This window comes from Gallinula chloropus (assembly GCF_964237585.1).
Source record: "Gallinula chloropus genome assembly, chromosome: 6".
Lineage (NCBI taxonomy): Eukaryota > Metazoa > Chordata > Aves > Gruiformes > Rallidae > Gallinula > Gallinula chloropus.
Window position 1 is genome coordinate 21,787,639 of NC_140091.1, and position 21,847 is coordinate 21,809,485.

At 47.6% G+C, this 21,847-nt stretch overlaps 2 protein-coding genes across 2 annotated transcripts in view; both read right to left on the bottom strand.

The window, feature by feature from the left end:
• EDEM3 (ER degradation enhancing alpha-mannosidase like protein 3) overlaps positions 1-1,324 on the bottom strand; it is a gene marked incomplete at both ends in the record, with an annotated part of 28,359 nt that extends 27,035 nt beyond the window's left edge. The window contains one exon of the mRNA XM_084266371.1: positions 1,155-1,324. Coding sequence (XP_084122497.1) covers positions 1,155-1,324 — 170 coding nt within the window. The remainder of the gene's footprint in view (positions 1-1,154) is intronic.
• A 3,797-nt stretch (positions 1,325-5,121) lies between these two features.
• The window catches only part of NIBAN1 (niban apoptosis regulator 1), a gene marked incomplete at both ends in the record, with an annotated part of 70,860 nt that continues 54,134 nt past the window's right edge, over positions 5,122-21,847 (bottom strand). Inside the window, 8 exons of the mRNA XM_084266433.1 lie at positions 5,122-6,842; positions 9,664-9,775; positions 11,630-11,737; positions 12,350-12,460; positions 15,180-15,341; positions 15,563-15,750; positions 16,723-16,885; positions 17,442-17,546. Coding sequence (XP_084122559.1) covers positions 5,122-6,842; positions 9,664-9,775; positions 11,630-11,737; positions 12,350-12,460; positions 15,180-15,341; positions 15,563-15,750; positions 16,723-16,885; positions 17,442-17,546 — 2,670 coding nt within the window. The remainder of the gene's footprint in view (positions 6,843-9,663; positions 9,776-11,629; positions 11,738-12,349; positions 12,461-15,179; positions 15,342-15,562; positions 15,751-16,722; positions 16,886-17,441; positions 17,547-21,847) is intronic.

Here is a 21,847-nt window from a genome sequence, read left to right on the forward strand (position 1 = left end):
TCACAGCCAACATCCTATTTGTATTCCTGGGACCGGCCACAGCAGACAAAATGCTGGGGTTTGGCACACAAGTGCCACGTCCAGATGAACACTAAGGCTACAATGCTCTTCAGGGACAGAGCACACAGAAAGCCTCTTAAAACTTTTACTTCTCTACACACAACTTAGATTTGCAGGCCAATTGCTGAAAGAATTTCTGTGACCAATACGCTCCTGTCATTAAAGACACACACAGGTTACCCACCGTTACTCAGAAAGGGCAAGGTTTGGTGCCCCCCAACACACCCATTACTTGCACGTGCCTGAGGCATCAGATGCTGCAGCGAGTGCAGCTTATGAACGCAAAAATTTTAAAAGCAAGTGGTGCACAAAGTTTAAACACCTTCTGTAGTCACAGGAAGAAAACCCACAAAACATTCTGCACTCAAAGCACCCTGAGAACCCAAGGTGGAAAGCCTCAGCAACTGTAAACATCACGAGTTAAATATCAACTCCTATCTAATGATTAGTAACCACGAGAGTACTCAGAGTGTGTTTCTCCAGCAGAGTTTTTCCATCGTTGTTCTGTACAACTGGCCAGGGGATGGGAAGAGGATAACGACGATGATGAAACTCCCCCAGCAATACAGCAAGATGTGCTTGATTACACATTTCTCTAACCACACGGTACAACACATCGCCACCTATACCGTCATCTTCACCCTTTGACTAAAAGCTATACTAAAGGAGAATCAGCCCTGTACAGGTACCTGCCCGGGGGACCAGTGTACCTCACCTTATAGACAAGAGCCAGACAAGGGCCCATATAAACATTTACCCTTTTTATGACTCCCAAACACACACACGCTCCAGAGGAACAGCCGTAATTAGACCGACTGACTACAGATTTACCTTTGATCACTTTTACCCATAATCACACACAACCACTGGCTGCAACCTTCAGGACCGTCCCTCCCTTGCCCTACAGCACCCCCTCCCCGCCCCCAGACCTTCCAGCGGGGGCGACAGCGGGCTGTAGGACGAGGGAAGAACAGGAGATGTTCCCGGAGAGCAGCTCCCCCAGCCCCGGTACCCCAACGGGACGCCGGTGCAGAGCAAAGCCACCCCCCACCCCGCCTCACCGTCCCCTTCCCTCCCGGCCCGGCGGTGCTCACCCCAACCGGCGCTTCTCCTCCTTGCTCATGGCCCCAGCGCCCGGGGCGGCCGCCAGCACGGAGGAGGCGGAGAGCAGGCCAAGGGCCAGGAGCTTCCACAGCCTCCTCCAGCGGGGCCCTCGGTCACCACCGCCGCCGCCGCCGCCCTGGCAGCCCGCAGCTCCGCTCATGGCCGCGGCCGCCTGCCCGCTGCCGCTAGGCCCGGCTCCGGCCCATCCCGCCCCTCCCGGCGCGGCGGCCGCGGCTCCCAGCACCGACGCGCAGGCGGAAGGGACCGACACTCCGCTTTCCTGTGGCGTAGCCAAGGAAACCGCCTCACTTCACCACTTCCGGGTTCCCCCCCTCTCGCGCCGTCGCGCCGAGCCGAGCCAATAGAAGCGGGGCAGAAGCGCCGCGAGGAGGGAGGGCGCACAAGATACGTCAGAACAGTGGCACGCCGGGCGGGAGGGCGACGTGGACAAAAGGAGGGGCGGGAGGGGGAAGGGAAGGGCGACGCGCATGCGCATGCGCGGCGCTGCTGGACTACAGCTCCCGGCATACACCGCTGCGCGAGCGCCGCGGGTGGAGGTTCGAGCTGCCTGAGGAAAGGGGCAGCGGGCGAGGGGCGGCCCTCGCAGCAGTCCGCAAGGCAGCCCCCGGCCGGGGAGAGCGCAAGGCGAGCGCCTCTTTCCCTTCCCTGACCAGCAGCCGCGAGAGCTGCGTTTTTGCAGGCAAAAGCCCTCGAAATTATGTGATTGATGCCCCTGGACTGGGCACTGGTGAGGCTGCACCTCGAGTGACCAGTTCAGTTCTCGGCCCCTCAGTACAGGAAGGACATTGAGGTCCTGGAGAGAGTCCAGAGAAGGGCAGCCAGGCTGGGGAAGGGGCTGGAGAGCAAACCCTCCGAGTGGCAGAAGGAGCTGGGGGTGCTGGGGGTGTTCAGCCTGGAGAAGAGGAGGCTGAGGGGAGACCTTATCACTGCCTACACTGACCTGACAGGAGGGTGTAGAGAGGTGGGCGATGGTCTCTTCATCCAGGTGACAGGACAAGGGGGAATGGGCTCAAGCTGCGCCAGGGCAGGGTCAGATCAAATGTGAGGGAAAAGTTCTTCCCAGAAAGGGTTATGGGGCACTGGAACAGGCTGCCCAGGGAGGGGGCTGAGTCCCCACCCCTGGGTGTATTTAACAGATGGGTAGATGAGGTGCTCAGGGATATGGGTTAGCACAGGACAGGAACGACTGGACTTGATGATCTTAAAGGTCTTTTCCAACCTGGTGATTCTGTGAATTGTCACACACACACATACAGAGCAAACCAACCTCCCAGCAAAGGAAGGGAAGAGCTGCTTTTATTTTTAATAGCAAGCGTTTTTACAAAGTTACAAACAAAGACACAATGTGTTTCATAGCCTGTCCTTTAAAACTGGCAGCCCAGTGAATTAACGTGTCCTCCCCACCTTGGCCTGCTCCCCTCAAGGCACAGCAGCACTCCCAGTTCCCAGCTCTCTGTGAGGGGTGAAAGGCGGCTTGTTACTGTTCTTGGTTTAGAAATTAATTCCAGGTAGTTGTAGGAAACACCAAGAAAGAGATAAAAATCCACCGACTCAGTGGACTCTACTATCTCTCACCGGTGGTCCAACATGACCTTGCAGAATGCTGGCCTCTAAACTGCTGTCACCTCTACCGAAGTTGGATCAAAGACAGGAAAAATGCTACTCTCCATCCTGAGCATACAAAACACTTCCACAAAGGCAAAAAATTGGTCCCCTAGCCACGAGGACCTTCGATTAAATTGCAGACTGAGGCAATGTAGAGGCTAAATCCTCCCTGTATTTCCCCTCCTACTTGTGAAAAACAGTGCACTGGTATTCAACAACTCAATCCTTTATTATTACAGGAAAATATTACCCAGATTTAAGCCTGTCCCAGAAGTAACTCAGAAGTTACTATGCTGGAAACGTTCATGCTAAATACATTCTTTACAGATACAGCTAACTCATCTGTAAAAAACTTCCGTAGGAGACTGCAGTGTTCTTGGCAGGGAGATGCTGTCTTGTAGTTTTCTTCTGTACAAAACACCGTATTAAAACCCCCTCATGTTCCCTAATTTCAGCACGGCTAAAAGAGGCTGTGGCTGCTTAACTGTAAATGTAAAGCACATGTTATAATTTTGAAGCCGCCTCGTGCTCAGTACCAATTAGAAATAGCTAATGGTTTGTGAAAACAAAGTAGCTGACAGTGAAATAACTAATGAACTGTAAAAAAAAAAGTAATAATTGGCTGACAGTGGTTTGTGTCTTTACAAATTAGCATTTTTGCATGAAATATAAGCAGGAAACAAGTCAAAATACTTTTGCAAGGGAAACATCTGTGACCTTTCTCTTTCTGTACCACAGTGCAGCTTCGGGGATAAACAGGAGTTGCATTTATTTTACAGCAGTGTCACTGCAGTTGGTCCAGTTCCTCACTTATGCAGTAATATTTGCCTGTTCCTCTAGTGTCAATTCTCTTATTAGTATTATAGCATTAAATAACAGACTTTGCACACAGTCTGTCAAAGTTAAATGCCAACAAGCATTATGCTCTAGGGACTTTGTTATTTCTTCTCATGTATTTACGGGTGTAAATCCTGCAGTCCTTCCTGTATTCATCATTAATCTCTCCTGTCCTGCACTGATTATATTTACTTAGAAACAGTCTGAAACACCGGGCCAAATTTCTAAGGTGGCTGAAACGGACCTCTGATGTGAGGACTTGAGCTCTAAAGCCCAGCTGAGTAAAATAGTCTTTTCATTTGCAAGCTTTCCTGGGCACAGCCAGTAAATTCTGCATGCAGGTAATGCACATAAGTAACTGTGTGCATAGATGGTGATTGGATACGGACGGCAGCGTGCCAGCTATGAAAGCACCTGGTCTCCGTTTAATAACCGCTTCCAAAATGTGATTCTGCCTCCAAAATCTAAGTGATGTCAAAACCCCATGGCTGCTTTTTGCTCCACTTAACATCTGCATTAGAAACGATATACAATGGTTATGGTACTTCACAATTATCAAGATTTATTTCCACACCTGAAAAGGTCTGGGTAGCTCAGGAAGAATGGGAATGGCAGGACGCTGAATAGTCTGTATTAGATAGCTGTAAGTGAATACATCTTATGGTGGGAAGTAAAACAGAAAAACATGCTCCTGAATGGTTATATTTACTGTAAACGTTCTTATCGTTCCCTTCCATAAACCAAACCAGAATAAAATAGCCATAAAGTGCTCTGGAAGGCTAAATAACCCAGAAATGCAGAGTGGGACTGAGAAACCTGCTCCCATGTTTTCCCCATTTTAAATACAGCAATGAGAGAGAGGAAAAAAAAATAATCAGAACACTTGCTTGTCTTTAATTTCCATCAAACCTTGAAAATAATTAAACTTGCAGAGTTTGCACAGACTGTGGCTTTTGAGCAACCTACTAAATGAACTAGTTGGTTCTTTTCAACTACTCAAATTTTTTATGTATTTCCCATATACTGCATGCAAATACTAAAAGCATCCTTGAATAGCAACATATGTACCAACCACCTAAGAATCATAGCAGTACTTGACAAATCCATGCATTTAAAAATGAGTTATTTCCACACACCCCAAAAAACACCTAAGAACAGTTAAGCTGTCAGAGTAACTTTAGAGTTGGGGGTGAGCTGCTTTTGAAGCATTTGGTGGTCACGCTTTCAGGCTTTCTCTACAACCACAAAAGGTGGCAAATCTTGAGTGAAAGGTGAGTTTCCCCAAGTAGCCTGGTTTTAAACAACAGTGAGGGCTTTAAGAGAAGAAACCTACCACCCATCACTCAGGAAGGAATCCGTTCTACAACTGCAAGAGCTGCCAATACCTCCACAAAAGCCCCTTTATTTTTTTCCTAGCCCCAGTTAAGTATTCACAATTGAACAGGGATTACTGGAGTAAATAATTCCTGCAGGGCTGGGCTGAAAAATGCTTCTTTACTCTTCAGAGTTTTGCTGTGTGTAATGATCTTGTGTATTTTGTTCTGTATGAGTATCTTTTACTTCTGTGCTTTTTATTTCTGTGTATGAAGATGATCCAACTTCCAGCTCCCCTTCACCCTCTCCAGCCTCTGTATCTCCTGTGACCTTTACAGTGCTGACCTCGCCCTGCTCTGGCACACAAGGAACTGGCACATCTAGCAGTCCTGTTCTTGGGTTTTCTGCATCCAAAATGGGCACTTGGGTTGCGTCTGCACTTTCAGCAGGACTACAAATAAAGCTCTCAGTCCCTACCTCCGCTGGGATGGTATGGCTATTCCCTGCTCCTCCCTCCTCCCCATCTAATCGTTTGCCTTCAGACCCATTTCCAGTGAGTTCCTCTGGCTGCAATGTGTCACTGCCACAGCTCCCCACAGCTGTGTACCAAATGCTTTGCTTCATCTCCACCTCTGCCTTTGCTGCCCGAGGTGTTTCAGAGCTCTCCACCAGCCATTCTGCTCGTGCCATGCTGCAGGGCCCCTTGGACACGGGCACTGAATTCATACCATGGGTCCCCAAACTAGAAGAAGATGGTTGGTCCTCCTTGAACTCCATGCATTCTGATGCATCTTTATTCATCACCGTCCACCTCACTTCAACCTCCGCGGCAGTTGTTCTGCTCATGTCCTCATTCTCTTTATCTTGCTCCTGCAACTTGAGTATCTCACTCTGACAAACCTCCTTTATGTTCTCAGCTGGAGTATCTGCTGGTATCTCAACCATTACCATCAGCAAATTCCTGATCTCGTTCACATCATCAGCAGATTTACAGCTTTTTTCTTCTGACTTGCTTTCTTTTTCAGGATTATCCCCATCCCCTGCTTTCCCTGTGTTTTCATCTTGGGCAGTAACCCTCATCTCAGGACTTGCTCTTTGATCACTGCTTTCTTTTCTACTCTCCTCTTCAAACCCTGTTCCCACCACATTTTCACTCTGAGATAACTCTTTTTCTACCTTGATTTTCTTTTCAGCATCCCCTAAAATCTCTGCTCTGGCTAAGTTATCGTGTGGGGAAGCCAGCTGTATCTCAGCAGCTGCTTCCTGCGCTTTGCTTTCTTTTTCAGCGCCACCGAGGAGCACAGCATCCGTTGCCACGTGACTCTCAGAAGCTACCTTCTCCTCCACAGTTCCTTTGTGTACCTCAAGCTCTTTTTTAGGGCTGCCTCCTAAATCTTTCATTTCAGTTTCAGTCCCAGGAGCTACTTTTTCCTCCACAGCTCCTTCTGGTGTCCTAAGCTCTTTCTCAGCGTTCACTACACGTGCTGCTTCCATTGTGTCTTCGTTCCCCAATGCACCTTTTTCCTCTGCAGCTTCCCGGTTTATAAGTACCTGTGGAAGGGACTCTTGTTTCCCACCAATGTCTGTGAGGACCCCTTCTTCGCTTTGGCTTGCTTGATCACCAGCCACAATAAGAGAAGCGACTGCCTCTTTGTCTGATAGCTTTCTATCATCAGCCTCCTTCTCCCATGAAATTTTTTCTGTCACAATGAGTGTCTCGTCGCTCTGGGTCTCAGTGTCGGACAGCTCGGCTCGGGCGGAGGACGGCTTCTTCGCAGGAGTGGTTTGTGCTGATCCTGAAGGCGTCTTCAGGTCCGTTAAGCTGGATACACTTTCACAGGGCAAATTCAAGTTGTCCTCGAAGAGGTTGTGCTTCTTCATGATGGCAGCTTCTTTTATCACTAAATAAAACAGAAAGATCAACTCTTTTCACAGAATCACAGAATCATAGAATGACATGGGTTGGAAGGGACCCCAAGGATCATAGAGCCCAACCCCCCTGCCACAGGCAGGGCCACCAACCTCAGGCCTGGATCTACACAAGGTTGCCCAGGGCCCCAGCCAACCTGGCTTTGAACACTTCCAGGGACGGGGCATTCACTACTTCTCTGGGCAGCCTGTTCCAGCACCTCACCACTCTTTCTGTAAAAACCTTCCCCCTAATATCTAACCTAAACCTTCCTTCCTTTAGTTTTAATCCATTCCCGTTGTCCTGCCATTGTCTATCCTTTTAAAAAGTTGAATGCCCTCCTGCTTATAAGCTCCCTTCAGGTACTGGAATCACTGGCTGCTACTGCCAAATCTCTCACAGACATTTCAGTTTAATGGCACTCTGTCTGTATTAACAACAATTTACATATTCCTCTATTCTTATTAATTTCCCCCATAAGATACATTCCATAAAGGAGTAACACACTCACCTTCACGTCCCTTTAACACATTCTATCTCCATTTTCAACAGAACTTTCTTACTTCACAGAATCAAAAGGTTGGAAAAGACCTTTAAGAGCATCTAGTCCCACCATTCCTGTCCTAAGCTAAACCATATCCCTGAGCACCTCATCTACCTGTCTGTTACACACTCAGGGGTGGGGACTCGGCCCCCTCCCTGGGCAGCCTGTTCCAGTACCCGACAACTCTTTCAGTGAAGAACTTTTTCCTAGCATCTGATCTGACCCTGCCCTGGCACAGCTCGAACCCATTCTCCTTGTCCCATCAGCTGTCACCTGGCTGAAGAGACCATCACCCACCTCTCTACACCCTCCTGTCAGGTCAATGTAGGTGTTGATAAGGTCTCCCCTCAGCCTCTTCTCCACGCTGAACACCCCCAGTTCCCTCAGATGCTCCTCATAGGATTTGCCCTCCAGCCCCTTCCCCAGCCTGGTTGCCCTTCTCTGGACTCACTCCAGGACCTCGATGTCCTTCTTGTAGTGAGGAACCCAGAACTGAACCCAGCACTCAAGGTGCAGCCTCACCAGCACTGGGTCCAGGGGCACAACCCCTGCCCTGGCCCTGCTGCCACGCTGGGTCTGACACAAGCCAGGATGCTGTTGGCCTTCTTGGCCACCTGGGAACACTGCTGGCTCATGGTCAGTCAGCAGACATCCAACACCCCCAGGTCTTTCTCCGTCTGACAGCTCTCCAGCCAGGCTCCCCCAAGCCGTTACATCCCATGCACAGGTCTCTACACTTGGTGTTGTTAAACCTCAGCCCATTGGTCTCAGCCCATTGGTCCACTCTGTTCAAGTCACTTTTGGAATGACTGGCAGGGGTACATTGAAGAAGGCAACAATGTCTTCCTGACCTTCTGATGTACATTTTGACATTACAAACAATAGTTAATTTTCATTCTCAGCTCATGTTTAGTTTACGTTTCTTTTTGAGGGGCAGGGATTTTATTCGTGTCCAATACGGAACTTCAATATTGACCTAAGCACTGAGTGACGGAGAACTACCCGCAGAGCCACAACACACAGGCCACGTGTCAGCGCACGTGTATTTACACCCACTATAGGAGTAAAAGTGTGCTTGTTACTTTAATTATCACACTGCTGCTTTGGAACAGGAGTGCCAAAGAGAAGCTATTAAAACTCACAGTGCGATACAGATGCCTGTCTTTTACCTAGGGTATGAACAGACAGATCTGGTATTTGATACATCCCTATGTGCCATGAGGAGTAGTTTCGCTTGCTGACACAAAAGCCAGGAGTTCTGCAGAGAATAACTGCTTCTGTCAGTACAGGCTGGGGGATGACCTGTTGGAGAGGAGCTCTGCAGAGAACGAACTGGTGGATGACAGGCTGGATGAGACAGCAGTGTGCCCTGGGATCCTGGGGTGCATCAAAAGGACCGTGACCAGCAGGTCAAAGGAGGTGATCCTCCCCCTCTGCTCTGCCCTGGTCAGGCTCCACCTGGAGTGTTGTGTCCAGTTCTGGGCTCCCTGGTATAAAAAAGCCAGGGATCTCCTGGAGAGAGTCCAGTGGAGGCTACGGAGGTGATGAAGGGCCTGGAGCATCTCCCCTATGAGGAAAGGCTGAGTGAGCTGGGGCTGTTCAGCCTGGAGAAAAGAAGCCTGAGAGGGGATCTGATCAGTGTTTATCAATATCTCACAGTGGGACACAGGGGGAAATGGCCAGCCTCTTCTCAGTGTCCAGGGGGTATGGAGTCTCCTTCTCTGGAGATATTCCAGACCCGTCTGGACGCCTCCCTGTGTGACCTGTCCTAGGGGCCCTGCTTTGGCGGGGGGTTGAACTTGGTGATCTCTGGAGCTCCCTTCCAGCCCCTATGATTCTGTGATACTACCCTGCCTGTCTGTCAGGTACTGGGAACTGTATTCAGCAGTACTTTTCTTTGCTGGAAATTCATTTTTGCTGCCATTAGGTATCATCAGATCTTTGCAAATAAGAGCGTCATCTCACTCCTCAGCCCAGGGGATCAAGATAAAATTAAGCTGGCATAATTACATTTCGTTAGAAATCAACAGGCTTGTGCCAAGCTGTCACTGTGAATTTCACAGATTTAGTAAAGCCACCCCATAATTCAGGTTTTAGGGCTTGCCACACATCTTTAGCAAGCTCAATCCAAACATCATAACCACCTGTCCTTGGAAAAAGCACGACTCGCGTCCAAACCAGCCAGGTTAGGACTCTGGGAAGCTCTGAAACAAGAGCTCATCGGCCAGCGGCCAAAACATTACTGCTGTCACCTCAAGAATGCTCTCACCTTTCAGGGTTTCTTCAAGCAGTGTCTGATACAGAATCTCTTCATACACGTTCTCTACTTGGATCACGCTAGTGTAATCAGCGAAAATGAACTGCTCATACTTCTGCAGCTCCTGCACAGGCAGAGAACAGAAACAGATAGATTAACATGAGGGATTCTGAGAGCACTGATTCAACAGCACACCTTGGAGATGCCATCCAGCTTGTCTTGCAATGCTCCCTCCTGGCTCTTGAGGGGGTCTGTTTGAGCTATGACTGAACAGGCTATGTATCTTCACTGATTATTATGCCTTTAAGAACCAATATTCTTGCAGTACGATCCCATTTAAAAGCACCAGAGATCACTGCCATCTGCACTGTCATAAACAATCCTGAAATAAGCAGCTGGTGAGGCAATACCTCATGCAATGTTTGCCCAAGGAGGCAAATCCCTGGTGAGCATGGCAGATACAAGGTCTTATTTTTCTAATAGGTGTGTAATGTTTTTCACTTACTGATTCAAACACAACAGACTGTCTGGACAATAACTGAATCACTGCCATGAGTCAGCTACTTCATGGTTTATAAAAGGTAAATTAAGTGACCTCTGCCCACCTCTAAATGAGGTGCCTACAGACAAACATCTGGGGGTCTTCAAGCAGAAGGTCAAGACTTGACTGGGCACATCAGCTGTGCCACACATTTGCTTGTGGAGCTCACTGCTCGTTCCTGCAGAGGCACAAACACTAGCCCCTTGTAGGAAACTAAACAGAAAGGGCTCGTGGGAAGTTTGCACCATGAGTACTTCCCCTGTCCTGTATAACAGAGGCACAGTAGGGGACTCCACCCTCTCTCTCTATATATATATACATGGTGATGAAATCCTTGCTCCTGTGTGTAGACACTATGTAGCAAAGGCACGGCCGACACCCTGCTAAGAGACTTATTTTTGGGATAGAAAAGAAAGTGGGATGACACACGGATGAGAGTGATTTTAAGTGTATTTTTGAAAGCTATAAGCATTTACAATCCGTACTCAAAGATTTGCAGGTATAACTTGGCAAAACACTCGGTTTTAAACTTGGTTTTGAAACTGAAACAAGCTGAAGAGGATCAGCAAGAGTAGCACACCATGGGTGAGAGTCTACAGCCTCCGGGAACCGATGGACATTGAGGGGAACATCAGGGCAGAGAGGCCAGGATAGCTTAGGGCAGTCAGCTCCCAGCAGGTACAGTGGAAAGGCAAGAGGATGCATGCATGGGCCTCAAAAAGGGTGAAGACTGGTTATTTTGAACCACAGTGAAGAGCTTCCCAGCTGGTCACTGACACAGCCACACGGATAACATCTCCGTGAAACTGGCATCTGCGCTTGCTCTGTACCAACCAACCTGCATGGTTAAGGGCAACAGAGATGGGAGATTGTCTCTGTGTTCTTCCTGACTGCTGACACAATTGCTTCCATTTAACATCACAGAAAGCAAGCACACAGCCTGTCTGCTCACTGCTTCTGCTGCCCAAGCAGGCGTTTGGTTTGGTTTTGAAAGAGATTGTCAGCTGACTGTGTAAGGTCACAGCTGTGCCTCAGGGCGCTGCTCTAGGGGAAAGCACCCTTCCCACAAACAATTTCAGCCTGCAGCAGGGCTGCTGAACGTGAGGACCAGAGCACAACCTACAGCTGTAGCTGTCGAGAGGACTCCAATCTGAAGGGATTTCAGATCTCTATGGAAGAAATGACAAGGGGATGGGCAAAGGTCTGCAACTACCTTTGGGAAAGCAAGCTGTACATACGGTTTCCCTGTTGCCCAAAATCTTCCCATCTACCCAGTCCACAAACTGACAAATCACAGGCGTCGTTTGGTCAAGCAGGCAGCCAATCTGCGTGACTCTTCGTGAGAAAACGACGTTACAGAGTCGAGGACATACGGCCAGGGCGTTGATCCTTCCCCACCAGTTATTATTGTTGGGGTTTTTAACCACGGAAACTTACTGGTTTGCACACTGAAGCCAGGGTCTTTTGCATTGTGGGCAAAGTAATCTGCACCAGTGCTTCTTGAAATATCTTCTTTCGGATAGTGCTGCTGTCATAATCATATTGCTGTCAACACAGACAAAAGGAGAAACAAGCCCAAACGTGTTTGGGGTTATCAGTCACTCAGAGGAAGAACTGGTTCTCCTTAACCTGTAACTAGTGACGGTGAATCCCACAGGACACCACACCACGGGTGCACTCAGGGGTTTGAATTCCCATGCAGGTTATTCCAGCTTTTACAAAAATTCCCTAAAATCTGGGTCTCTGGGTTCTCTTTCCTTTCACTGTTTTTCACCTAGGCTAGAAAGCGGCCCCCTGACTGCTCTCCCTGGGTATTTCAGCACTCCCTCTGCAGAGGGTAACAACTTGCAGGGCAAGGCAAATTATAAAGCTAATATAAAATTACTTAACCAGATCCACTTCATCATCTCCAGCTGATTTAACTGCAGTTAAAAGGGCTGCATGCATAAATACTTTCACACTGGTGTGCTCAGAACTACACTTTACTCTCCCAAAATGAGCATCTTTGTTAAGGGCCACCAAACCAGCATCTCCAGCCGGATGGTAAGAGAGAACTTCTTTCAAATACTGAGATAAATTCACAGAAAATCTCTTCTCTGTTTCCAACAAGGCAAAACCCAACATCTTCCTGTGCAAACGCTGCAACATCACATTTACCTTCAGTACTCTCAGCTTGACTTTTTCAATGGTTGTTGCCACTTTGGCCGAGTCTGCTTGGCGACTTGGGGAGAACAGCTGCTCAAAAGTATAAACTGCATTCACCATCAGCTGAAAAATAATAATTAAAAAAAATCTGTTAAAGACCAGGAATGTAAAGAAGCATGGGAAGTGGAACTGTTAACTTAGATTGTATTTTTGAGACGGTGAAAAGGAGGGAGAATAACAGGCCTAAACCAAATATATCAAGTCTATGTATTTCCAGTGCCAAAAATTATTGTGGGAGAAGAAGAAAAGTCTTACTTAGTTTAGATTGCAACACTCAGTTTGGGATGGGGAAACCGAAAAGCTTATCTAACGCAAGAGATTAAGTAAATCAAACTACCTCAACTTCAATGTTGAATTTACAGGCAGACCCATACTAGGAAGTCTGTTAACGTAACTAAACGTTCTATCAGCAAGCTTACTCAGAGTAGATTCACTTCTGTCATCCAAAGGTTTTCTGTTGTATCTCAGTTCTCTGAAGGCTAACACACATAGAAATATGGCAACACATAAAGAAAAGTAAGCCCTGGTATCATTATTAAGCTCTTATAGCTTCCTCATATAGATTTAACCTCATGCCACCATCCAAACCGATGGTAAGAAAGGCTGAAAGTAGAATTGCTCATCTATATGGAAAGGCCATAAACAAAACTCATTATCCCTAATAAGGCTTCCACTGAGTCCTACCAGATTCTAATGGTCTTATTAATACAGCAGATAATTTTTTGTAATTATTCAATAGCTTGTTTTTTAATACAGGTAATTACCAGCCAAAATCACACGGAGTGCAATAATCTCTCAGAGAATTAGGTTAGGGCATGTTCAGGTTATCCCGAGATTCATCAAAATATTAAGCCCTCTCCTCTGAAAAGACTTTTCAGGAAAAAAAAACAGTTCCACAAGCAGTTCCTACATCTCCTTAACGAGGTTTTGCCTTCTTTAGCCAAGTGTTTCCATTCAAACTTGCCTGCCTTCTCACTGGAGAGGCCCAGGGACCCCAGGGAACCCAGCCGTGTGGCTGGTTCTTACTTGGCATTGCATAGGATCGTCCCAGTTGATATACACAGATGGCCGTATACTATAGAGACTGCCTGCAGGCTGTAAGGAGTACGTACATACTTATGGATTAGGTACCCCTTTAGTTCCTCCATGGCTGGCAACATTCTCATGAGGAAAAAGATGCAGTGACAGATGGTGGAGGCTGACTTCTGTAACTGACTGTGGATAATGTTGGATTGGGTCACAGGATCGGTGCAGAGTTAGGCCCAAGGCCGATGAAAAGGCAAACTGTTCACTTTCAGTTTTTATTTGAAGCAAACCATAAACTGGCATAGGTCTGGTGAAATCCCTCACGCTGCTTTATTTATGCCAGCTAGGCGCCGTGCTCCCAAATTTCCTGGAAGTGGCCACTAGAGGATGCCAAGCTCCCAGACCAAGGCATCCCGCTCCAGCCTCCACCCCAGTTAGGCCAAGCGCTGCTTGTCCATTAGGCCACATCTGACCTTACTCCTTAATAAAATAAATGCCCGTGGACACAAAGTGGAACCGCTTACTATTTCTGTGAGGAAAATACCAGCCTCTTAAAGAGAGAGAAGCAGTAACTGTGTTTTTACATGCCACCCTCTTAAGGGGAGAGAGAAGGACCAGCAACATTTTTAGAACAACTTGTGTTTTAATTATTTCGTGTGAATTTTGAATCATACCCTGCCCAGAAAACAAGGGCACCCACTTCATTTGAACGGGATGTATTTTCTGTCTACTTCAGTGTCTTGACTCGTGGTCCTTGCTCACTGAAAGGCATTCTATTTGGCAGCACTTTGGAATGCTCCCCCCAAAAAAAACCCCAGACCTGAAATCAGAATTTCATTTTTGAGTAATAGTTTGCCTGCTGACCATGGCTGTACTCAGAAGAGCTGCTTTTAGGAAAGCCCTATCCCAGCACTGTGCTAGAGCCGTGCTTTCTGTATCCCAGCTCCCACTCTGCACAACTGGACCAGCTCCATTTCACAAGATTACCAACCATACTATCTAGTTTCTCTACTATGGATTAAAATCACAGGATTCAACACAGAGCTACAAGGCCAAATCTGCCTTGTGAGCTGCTGATTGAAAGATGTCTACTGGCCAGCTCCGAACAGACTCCTGGCCAGGCATCCAGAAGAGTTAAAAGCAAAGCAAAACTATAGTCTCTACCAATACACACTATTGGGGGAAAAAAGGTGGAGTTCCTGTTTCCTCTGAAATCATGCAGTCACTTCAGCCATTCCCATGAGAAGTGAAGTTGACCGAAGCACCTACACACAGAGACCTCCTGAGACATCACCTGTGTCCAAGTAATTACCAGCTTCTAACATGAATTGCTCTGCTTTATATTAATGCGAAAATAAACTACCAAGGAGATGTGCCATTTTGGTAAAATATATTTAGGATCCTGCCTGAAAAACCACCTCTTGAGAAATCAGATGAAGTTTAGCCACCCTGCTGATACCCGCACCAGTTTCTCAGGTGCTGAGACTGTGAGAAGTCAGAACATCGAGGTTTGGGGGAAGAGATGATCCAGTCAGAGCTGTTGTGCCATACTGAAAGAGTCATACTCATGCAACCTCACTGATATAAATGTGGAACAGCCCCTAGCTGTGATTGTCTTTGGAGTTTTTTGCCTGTACTTTGAATGAGAGAGATTCTGGGCCTCTTGCACATCTTTTCATCAAGTTTGCTTTGAAGCATATTAGAAAGACAAACCCAACCTCTTGTCCCAGGGGAGGAAAACTGGATCTTACAGTACCTCTTGCATGAAATTCTGTGTCCTCTGAATCACAAAATCAATGTGATAGACCTTGAAGCGACTCTTAAGGTCTTGAAGGAGCTCCTGGAGGAGGTTCACTTTCAGATAGCAGGGCTCCATTTTCCCTGAGTTGAATGGCAGGTTCATAAGCTGATCCACATTCTGCATTCCAGCGGAGGAGGAACAGGTTTTGAGAGAAAGCAACCAAAGGTGAATTTTTAATAGACAATCTAACAGTGGCCCTAAGACAAATTCTGGCATCCATGCTCTAGCAGCACAAACACCACAAGATTCTCTAAATAAACCAAGTGCTAGGACACTACCACCTGGGAAAGCAAATACTGCTCTGCCTTGTGCTAATGGAAAAGACATTCCTGTCTTACCTCCTTTAGCTTCGTGATGTCATTTGTCTTCTGGAAGTCCTGGATGATTTCATTCACTTCTTTATCAAAGAGTGAGCGGACTTCAGTGAATCCAGAACTCACAGGGCCCATGAGCTCCTCCAATATGGATGCGAGAAACGGCTGGATATTTTCAGTGCAGCACTTCTGGGCAGGCTCAGAAACAGTGGCTGGAGTGCCAGACAATACAACAACAGTTGCATTTAGGCTACTAAATATGGATACAGAGATAGATTGTAAAATCTAATCTGAACTGATCTGCTTTACAATGAATTAAATGACTCCCTATTTTCCCTGGAGTCACACCTCTGCAAAGCTGATGAGGGCGATGAAAGAAGGCTTCATGGTTTTATGAGTGACAATGAACCATCTTTTCCCACGCCCCACCTAGCCAAACTGTAGCAGCTCGGGGCACTGCGGGAGCAGAGGAACGGGCAGCTGTCAGTGCTGGAACATACTGGGAGGTTTACTCTGAGCGTGGCCATTGTGACTCAAAGGAGCTGTATCTCTACTTGGTATGCTACAGCTTGCTGGAAGCATCCTGGTCTGGCATGTAAGAATATCATCAAAACATCCTAAGCTTTATCAACACAGCTCCTCAAATATCAGCTGGGTTTTTATTTGCCAGCTTAATCAACATCACCTGATGTTTTGCCTGCTTTTTATGCTCATTTTTATATTGATAGCAAAACTGTAATTGCTTCATATTCATTTAAAACCACCTAAGAAGCCCTTTGGAGTCAGTACTCTTTGGTAGCCTATGAATTTGTCACATAACCAGAACCTGGTTAGGCATTAGGTCAAAACCACTACAGTTTTAATTACACTCCCATGGCCTGTAGCTTCATTACACAACCCTTTCCCAAGTGAAAATGAAAGCCAAATGAGCAGCTCGAACTGGGACACTCAAAAACCTGCCAGCACTAGCTCCAGCTTGAGAAGACCTGCTATTTTCAGAGACACAGTGGCCACAGGTATCCGTTCCCATCAGAAGCAGCAGGAGCTTAAAACATTTATTTTCTGAAAATTACTTTTTCAAAGCCTACAAGGATTTCAAAACAATGACATCTGATCATTTGAACAACACAATGAGAAACATTTTTTTAAAAAATGCTCCCAAGCACAGTTGTTCCTCCACTAACCTTTGATTTTTCCAGCTAAGAAGTTCTTGGAGTTCAGAATCTGATCCATGTCTGAGCGAATGGTTCCTTCCAGAGTTTTTGCAAACTCACTGCATTCTTCTTTCAAGGCACTCAGTCCTTCTGACACCTGCTGCTGGACTAAGCTGTAAGTTTCTTCTACGATCTGAACCCAAATTAAATTGAGAAGCATAAATCAGAATTGGCACACAGAAAAAAGAACCACATGAGAAACAACTACTCTGAAATCTCCTGGAGAGAGTCCAGCAGAGGCTACGAAGGGGATTAAGGGCCTGGAGCGTCTCCCCTGTGAGGAAAGGCTGAGTGAGCTGGGGCTGTTCAGCCAGGGGAAAAGAAGCCTGAGAGGGGATCTGATCAGTGTTTATCAATAGCTGAAGGGTGGGACACAGGGGGAAACGGCCAGCCTCTTCTCAGTGTCTGTGGGGACAGGACAAGGGGCGATGGCCTCAAGTTGGAGCACAGGAAGTTCTGCACCAATATGTGGAAGAACTTCTTCCTGGTGAGGGTGAGGGAGCCCTGGGACAGGCTGCCCAGGGGGGTGTGGAGTCTCCTTCTCTGGAGATATTCCAGACCCGTCTGGACGCCTCCCTGTGTGACCTGTCCTAGAGAGCCTGTTTTGGTAGGGGGGTTGGACTCAATGGTCTCTGGAGCTCCCTTCCAAGCCCTGTGGTTCTGTGATCCTGTGAAATACCAGCACTTACACCAAACCAGGCCCGCTTCCTGTCGTTCCTCTTTCCTTTCATTTTGGGCAGGATCATTGTCTGAAGGTTAGGCAGGAGTTCCTCCATCACAAGGTTGCTCAAGATCTATATGGTCAGAAGATTAAAATGACATGTTCACACACTGTTCGTCATCCCAAACCCGAGCAGTTGCATCACAGAATGATGTGCAAATGCAGACAAGCCCAGATGTACAATGGACGCCTCCCTGTGCGACCTGTCCTAGGGACCCTGCTTTGGCAGGGGGTTGGACCCAATGAGCTCTGGAGCTCCCCTCCAACCCCTACCATTCTGTGATTCTTTGATCATTTCCCTAATTACACCATCAGTCTGTCTCTCATTCAAAGTTTTTCTAAATTGACACTGAGTACTTTCCTCCCCCAAGAGCACTTTCACTTTGAAGCAGGGTTCAGTGGCTGGAGAGATGTATCACCCTCTTTGTTCCCAGTGTCAAACTGGCAATTCGGTCTTGCAGATGGTTCCCATTAGAAAGCAAAGCTATTGGACTGGGAATACAGATGACACCAATTTGGGGGAGTGGTCAATGCGCTGGCAAGACAGGCTGCAATTCAGAGGGACCTAGATGGGCTGAAGAAATAGGTGGACAAGAAATACCTCATGAAGTTCAGCAAAAGCAAATGCACAGTCCAACATCTGGGGCTGAACAATCCCGTGCACCAGTACAGGCTGGCGACAACTGGCTGGAAAGCAATTTTGCAGAAAAGGGCTTGGCATAGACAAGAAATTCAACATGGGGCAGCAGGGTGACCTCACAGCAAAGGGCAACAGCAGGTCAAGGGGGGAGAATGTTCTCCTCTACTTAGCACTTGTCAGACCACATCTGGAGCTGTGTCCAGTTTGGGGCTCCCCAGTACAAGATCTTGACATGCCAGAATGAGTTCAGCAGAGACCACAACAGTGATGAGGGACTGGAGCACACGACATGTGAGGAGAATTGGGGGTACCTGGGTTTGCTCAGCCTTAAGAAGATCAGGCTCAGGAGAGATGTTACTGCTGTCTAGAGCTACCTAATGGAGGATGCTGGGCAGCTGGAGCCAGGCGCTTATTGGAAGTGCCCAGGGAAAGGAAGAAGGTGATGTTACGAGTGGCACCAAGGGAAACAGCGATCGGGCGTTAAGGAACACTGAGGGCAGTCATGGGAACAAGTGATGTGACCCCCAGCCTTGGATGGCTTCAGGACTCAGCTGCACACGGCCCCTGATGTTGGCTCTGCTCTAAGTGGGGGGCTGAGCCAGCCAAGCTCCGAAGTTCCCTTGTTACTGGAACTGTCCTCTGGTTCTGTGCTTCTCTTGACAGCATCACCCAACTCTGTACAGAAGAAGCACCAACATCTGGCTTCAACACAGAAAGAATGAAGCGGAGTGAGACAGACTCCTGGGTTCACTCACTAGCACCTCTTTGGAAGTTTTCTTCAGACTAACCACTCTGTCAGGCTTTGCACCTCCTCTGCCTAGATCAGAGCTGTAATTTCTTCCTTGCAAAGCCCACTCAGATGTACCAAACTGGCCATAAATACAGTTACAGGCACATAACTGATTTGGAGAGTCTAGGCTTTCCTCTCTGTTGTTTTTTTTTATCTATGGACACTGTGTCTATGGCCTGAGAAACCTACCAGACCTCTCTTTCTCCTGCACCTTCCTTTGGCCAAGAAGGCCAGCTTTGCAAGCAGAGGGAAGCAGCTCATCACAGGCCCTGCCTATTTCTGTTCCTTGGAGATCTCCTGTCTCTAAACACATTTCCTATGGAGGCATATATCCCCATCACTGACAGATGCCTCCATAGGAAACCCCCATCTATCAGTGCTGGGGATATATGCTGCATTCCCAAATTTCTCTACTTAAAGCGCCTGGGTTTGGAACTACAGACCTCAGTGCTGTACTTTGCTCCATCATTACTCATCGTCATGATTCAGAGGAGGGAGGGACATCTTTTATTTCTGGCCATGTTCGTTTGCTGGTTATAGCTCTTGCCCAGGTATGTTTGTACTGGCCTACAGTCACACAGCTGCCAGCTGCAGTACTCTTGTGCGCATACTGTACAGCCAGCACACAGCCCTTCATCTCTCCAGGCTGCACAGCACACCGGACATTGTCCACAGCCTCTGGAAAGCTTTGAAGTGCAACGGATGTCCTACAAATCACTGAGAGACATGGGAACCCTACAGAAAGTGGACAAAACGCATCTCAGTATCCTGTACATTTCTCACTTCCTCAGCAGTTTCAGCCAAGTGACATGAAGTACATACTCCTTCCTCTCCAGCAGAGGAAGGGAGGAACAGAGTTTTGCTAAGTGATGTATATTTGAACCCAGTTCTCCTTCACCAACAGCCCAGCATGGTCCTCATTCAAGGATCCTTGCTCTGATGCAACCAGCTGCTGGCTGAGCTGACACCAAGTGCAAAACCACTCAACTTCCCTTCTTCATCACACCAGTGCTTCTTCATTCACGCTGTTTCATCTGCGCCAGTGCTTCCTGACGTTCAACCTCACATACTACAGCTACCCAAGTGGGTTTTAGGAATGGACCAGCAACACGACAGGGACACAGCAGTAATTCAGACAACAGAAGCAAAAAGGAAAGGGCTCTGGCTGCATGCCATGTGGTGTAAAAACAGAAGTACCTCCTGGGCATAAAGCAACTCACAGAAACTGTGCCCTACTTGCTAATACATCCATAACACACCATACCCTACTGCTGTTGTTGTTTCCTTACAGTTCCACAGCACCCCTCGAATCTACAGAATTCACAGCATCACAAGGTTGGAAAAGACCTTTGAAATCATCGAGTCCAAACATTCCTGTCCTGTGCTAAACCATATCCCTGAGCACCTCATCTCCCCGTCTGCTAAACACACCCAGGGGCCGGGACTCAGCCCCCTCCCTGGGAAGCCTGGTCCAGTACCCCATAACCCTTTTGGGGAAGAACTTTTCCTTCACATCTGATCTGACCCTGCCCTGGTGCAGCTTGAGCCCATTCCCCCTCATCCTGTCACCTGGCTGAAGAGACCATCACCCACCTCTCTACACCCTCCTGTCAGGTCAGTGTAGGCAGTAAGGTCCCCCCTCAGCATCCTCTTCTCCAGGCTGAACACCCTCAGCTCCCTCAGCCGCTCCTCGGAAGGTTTGCTCTCCAGCCCCTTCCCCAGCCTGGTTGCCCTTCTCTGGACACACTCCAGGACCTCAATGTCCTTCTTGCAGTGAGGGGCCCAGAACTGGACCCAGCACTCGAGGTGCAGCCTCACCAGTGCCCAGTCCAGGGGCACAATCCCTGCCCTGGCCCTGCTGCCACACTGGGTCTGACACAAGCCAGGATGCCTGTCAGTTGGGTGAAGAGACCACCGTCCACCTCTCTAGCTATGAGTAATCCTTGACCTGCCGATGCATTACCTCTACATTCAAATAGATCACTGGAGCCAGGCCAACATGCCCTCACTGGGCTGCACACTGCAAGGCTGTGATGCCGCTTACAAGAAGCACTGCCAAAAACGCCCAGCCTGGGTTTCACCCCATCCTTCAGCTCTTACCTACGGAAATGCAATCTACAGCTGAATTTATCCTTTGCTATTAATAAACCATTAAAAACCAAAGGGAACCAAAACAAAACCAGGAAAAGGAACATTTACACCACCAAACTGCCCCATGAGCAGGTCTGGAGCAGAGTGCCCGGGTACTGGCTAATCTTACATCCACGCTGTGGTACGTAGGCAGAACTGTGCAAGCTAACGCAGCGGACGCCCTGTCATTACAAATGAATGCTGGGCAATATAGTTATTGGCATTCAGTGGAGATTTTTACAGCAACAAATTGTAGCTTGCTCACTCCAAACCATTCCCTTATCTTGGATGTCTGCCTAAAATAATGATTGTCTTTGGTCAAAGCAGGCATGAGAACACACCATGCTCACAGAATGAATTATTAGTGAGAAGATAATAGTGTAACTAGTCAGCCTGTCTTCTGATTACGGTTCTCTTGAGGTATATGGGTTATGAGTAAGGAGTTGGCAAACAAAAGGAAGAATAAAACATAAAATGAAACTAGGATAGCTCCATAACTTGAGGGAGGAGGGGAGAAAAAAACCTCACTCCCTCCCCTGGAAGGATGAAACTCCTCATACTGAGGAATTTATTGTCAGACATTGGCAGGAAACTTCAATCCCTGACATGATGGCACTGGAAAAGGCACCGTTTATAGATTCTTCTCCAGTTTCCACATTTTTCAGCATTTCCAAGGTAGACTTCTCTTAAAAGAATAATCTGGTTTCTTAAAACAAACCCCTGGATCGTGAGCTCCAGCAGGCTTTTTTCCATTTTTCCCAAGGGGAAGCCAGATTTCATCAAGGAAAACACCCAGCAGCTGGTACTGAAGTAA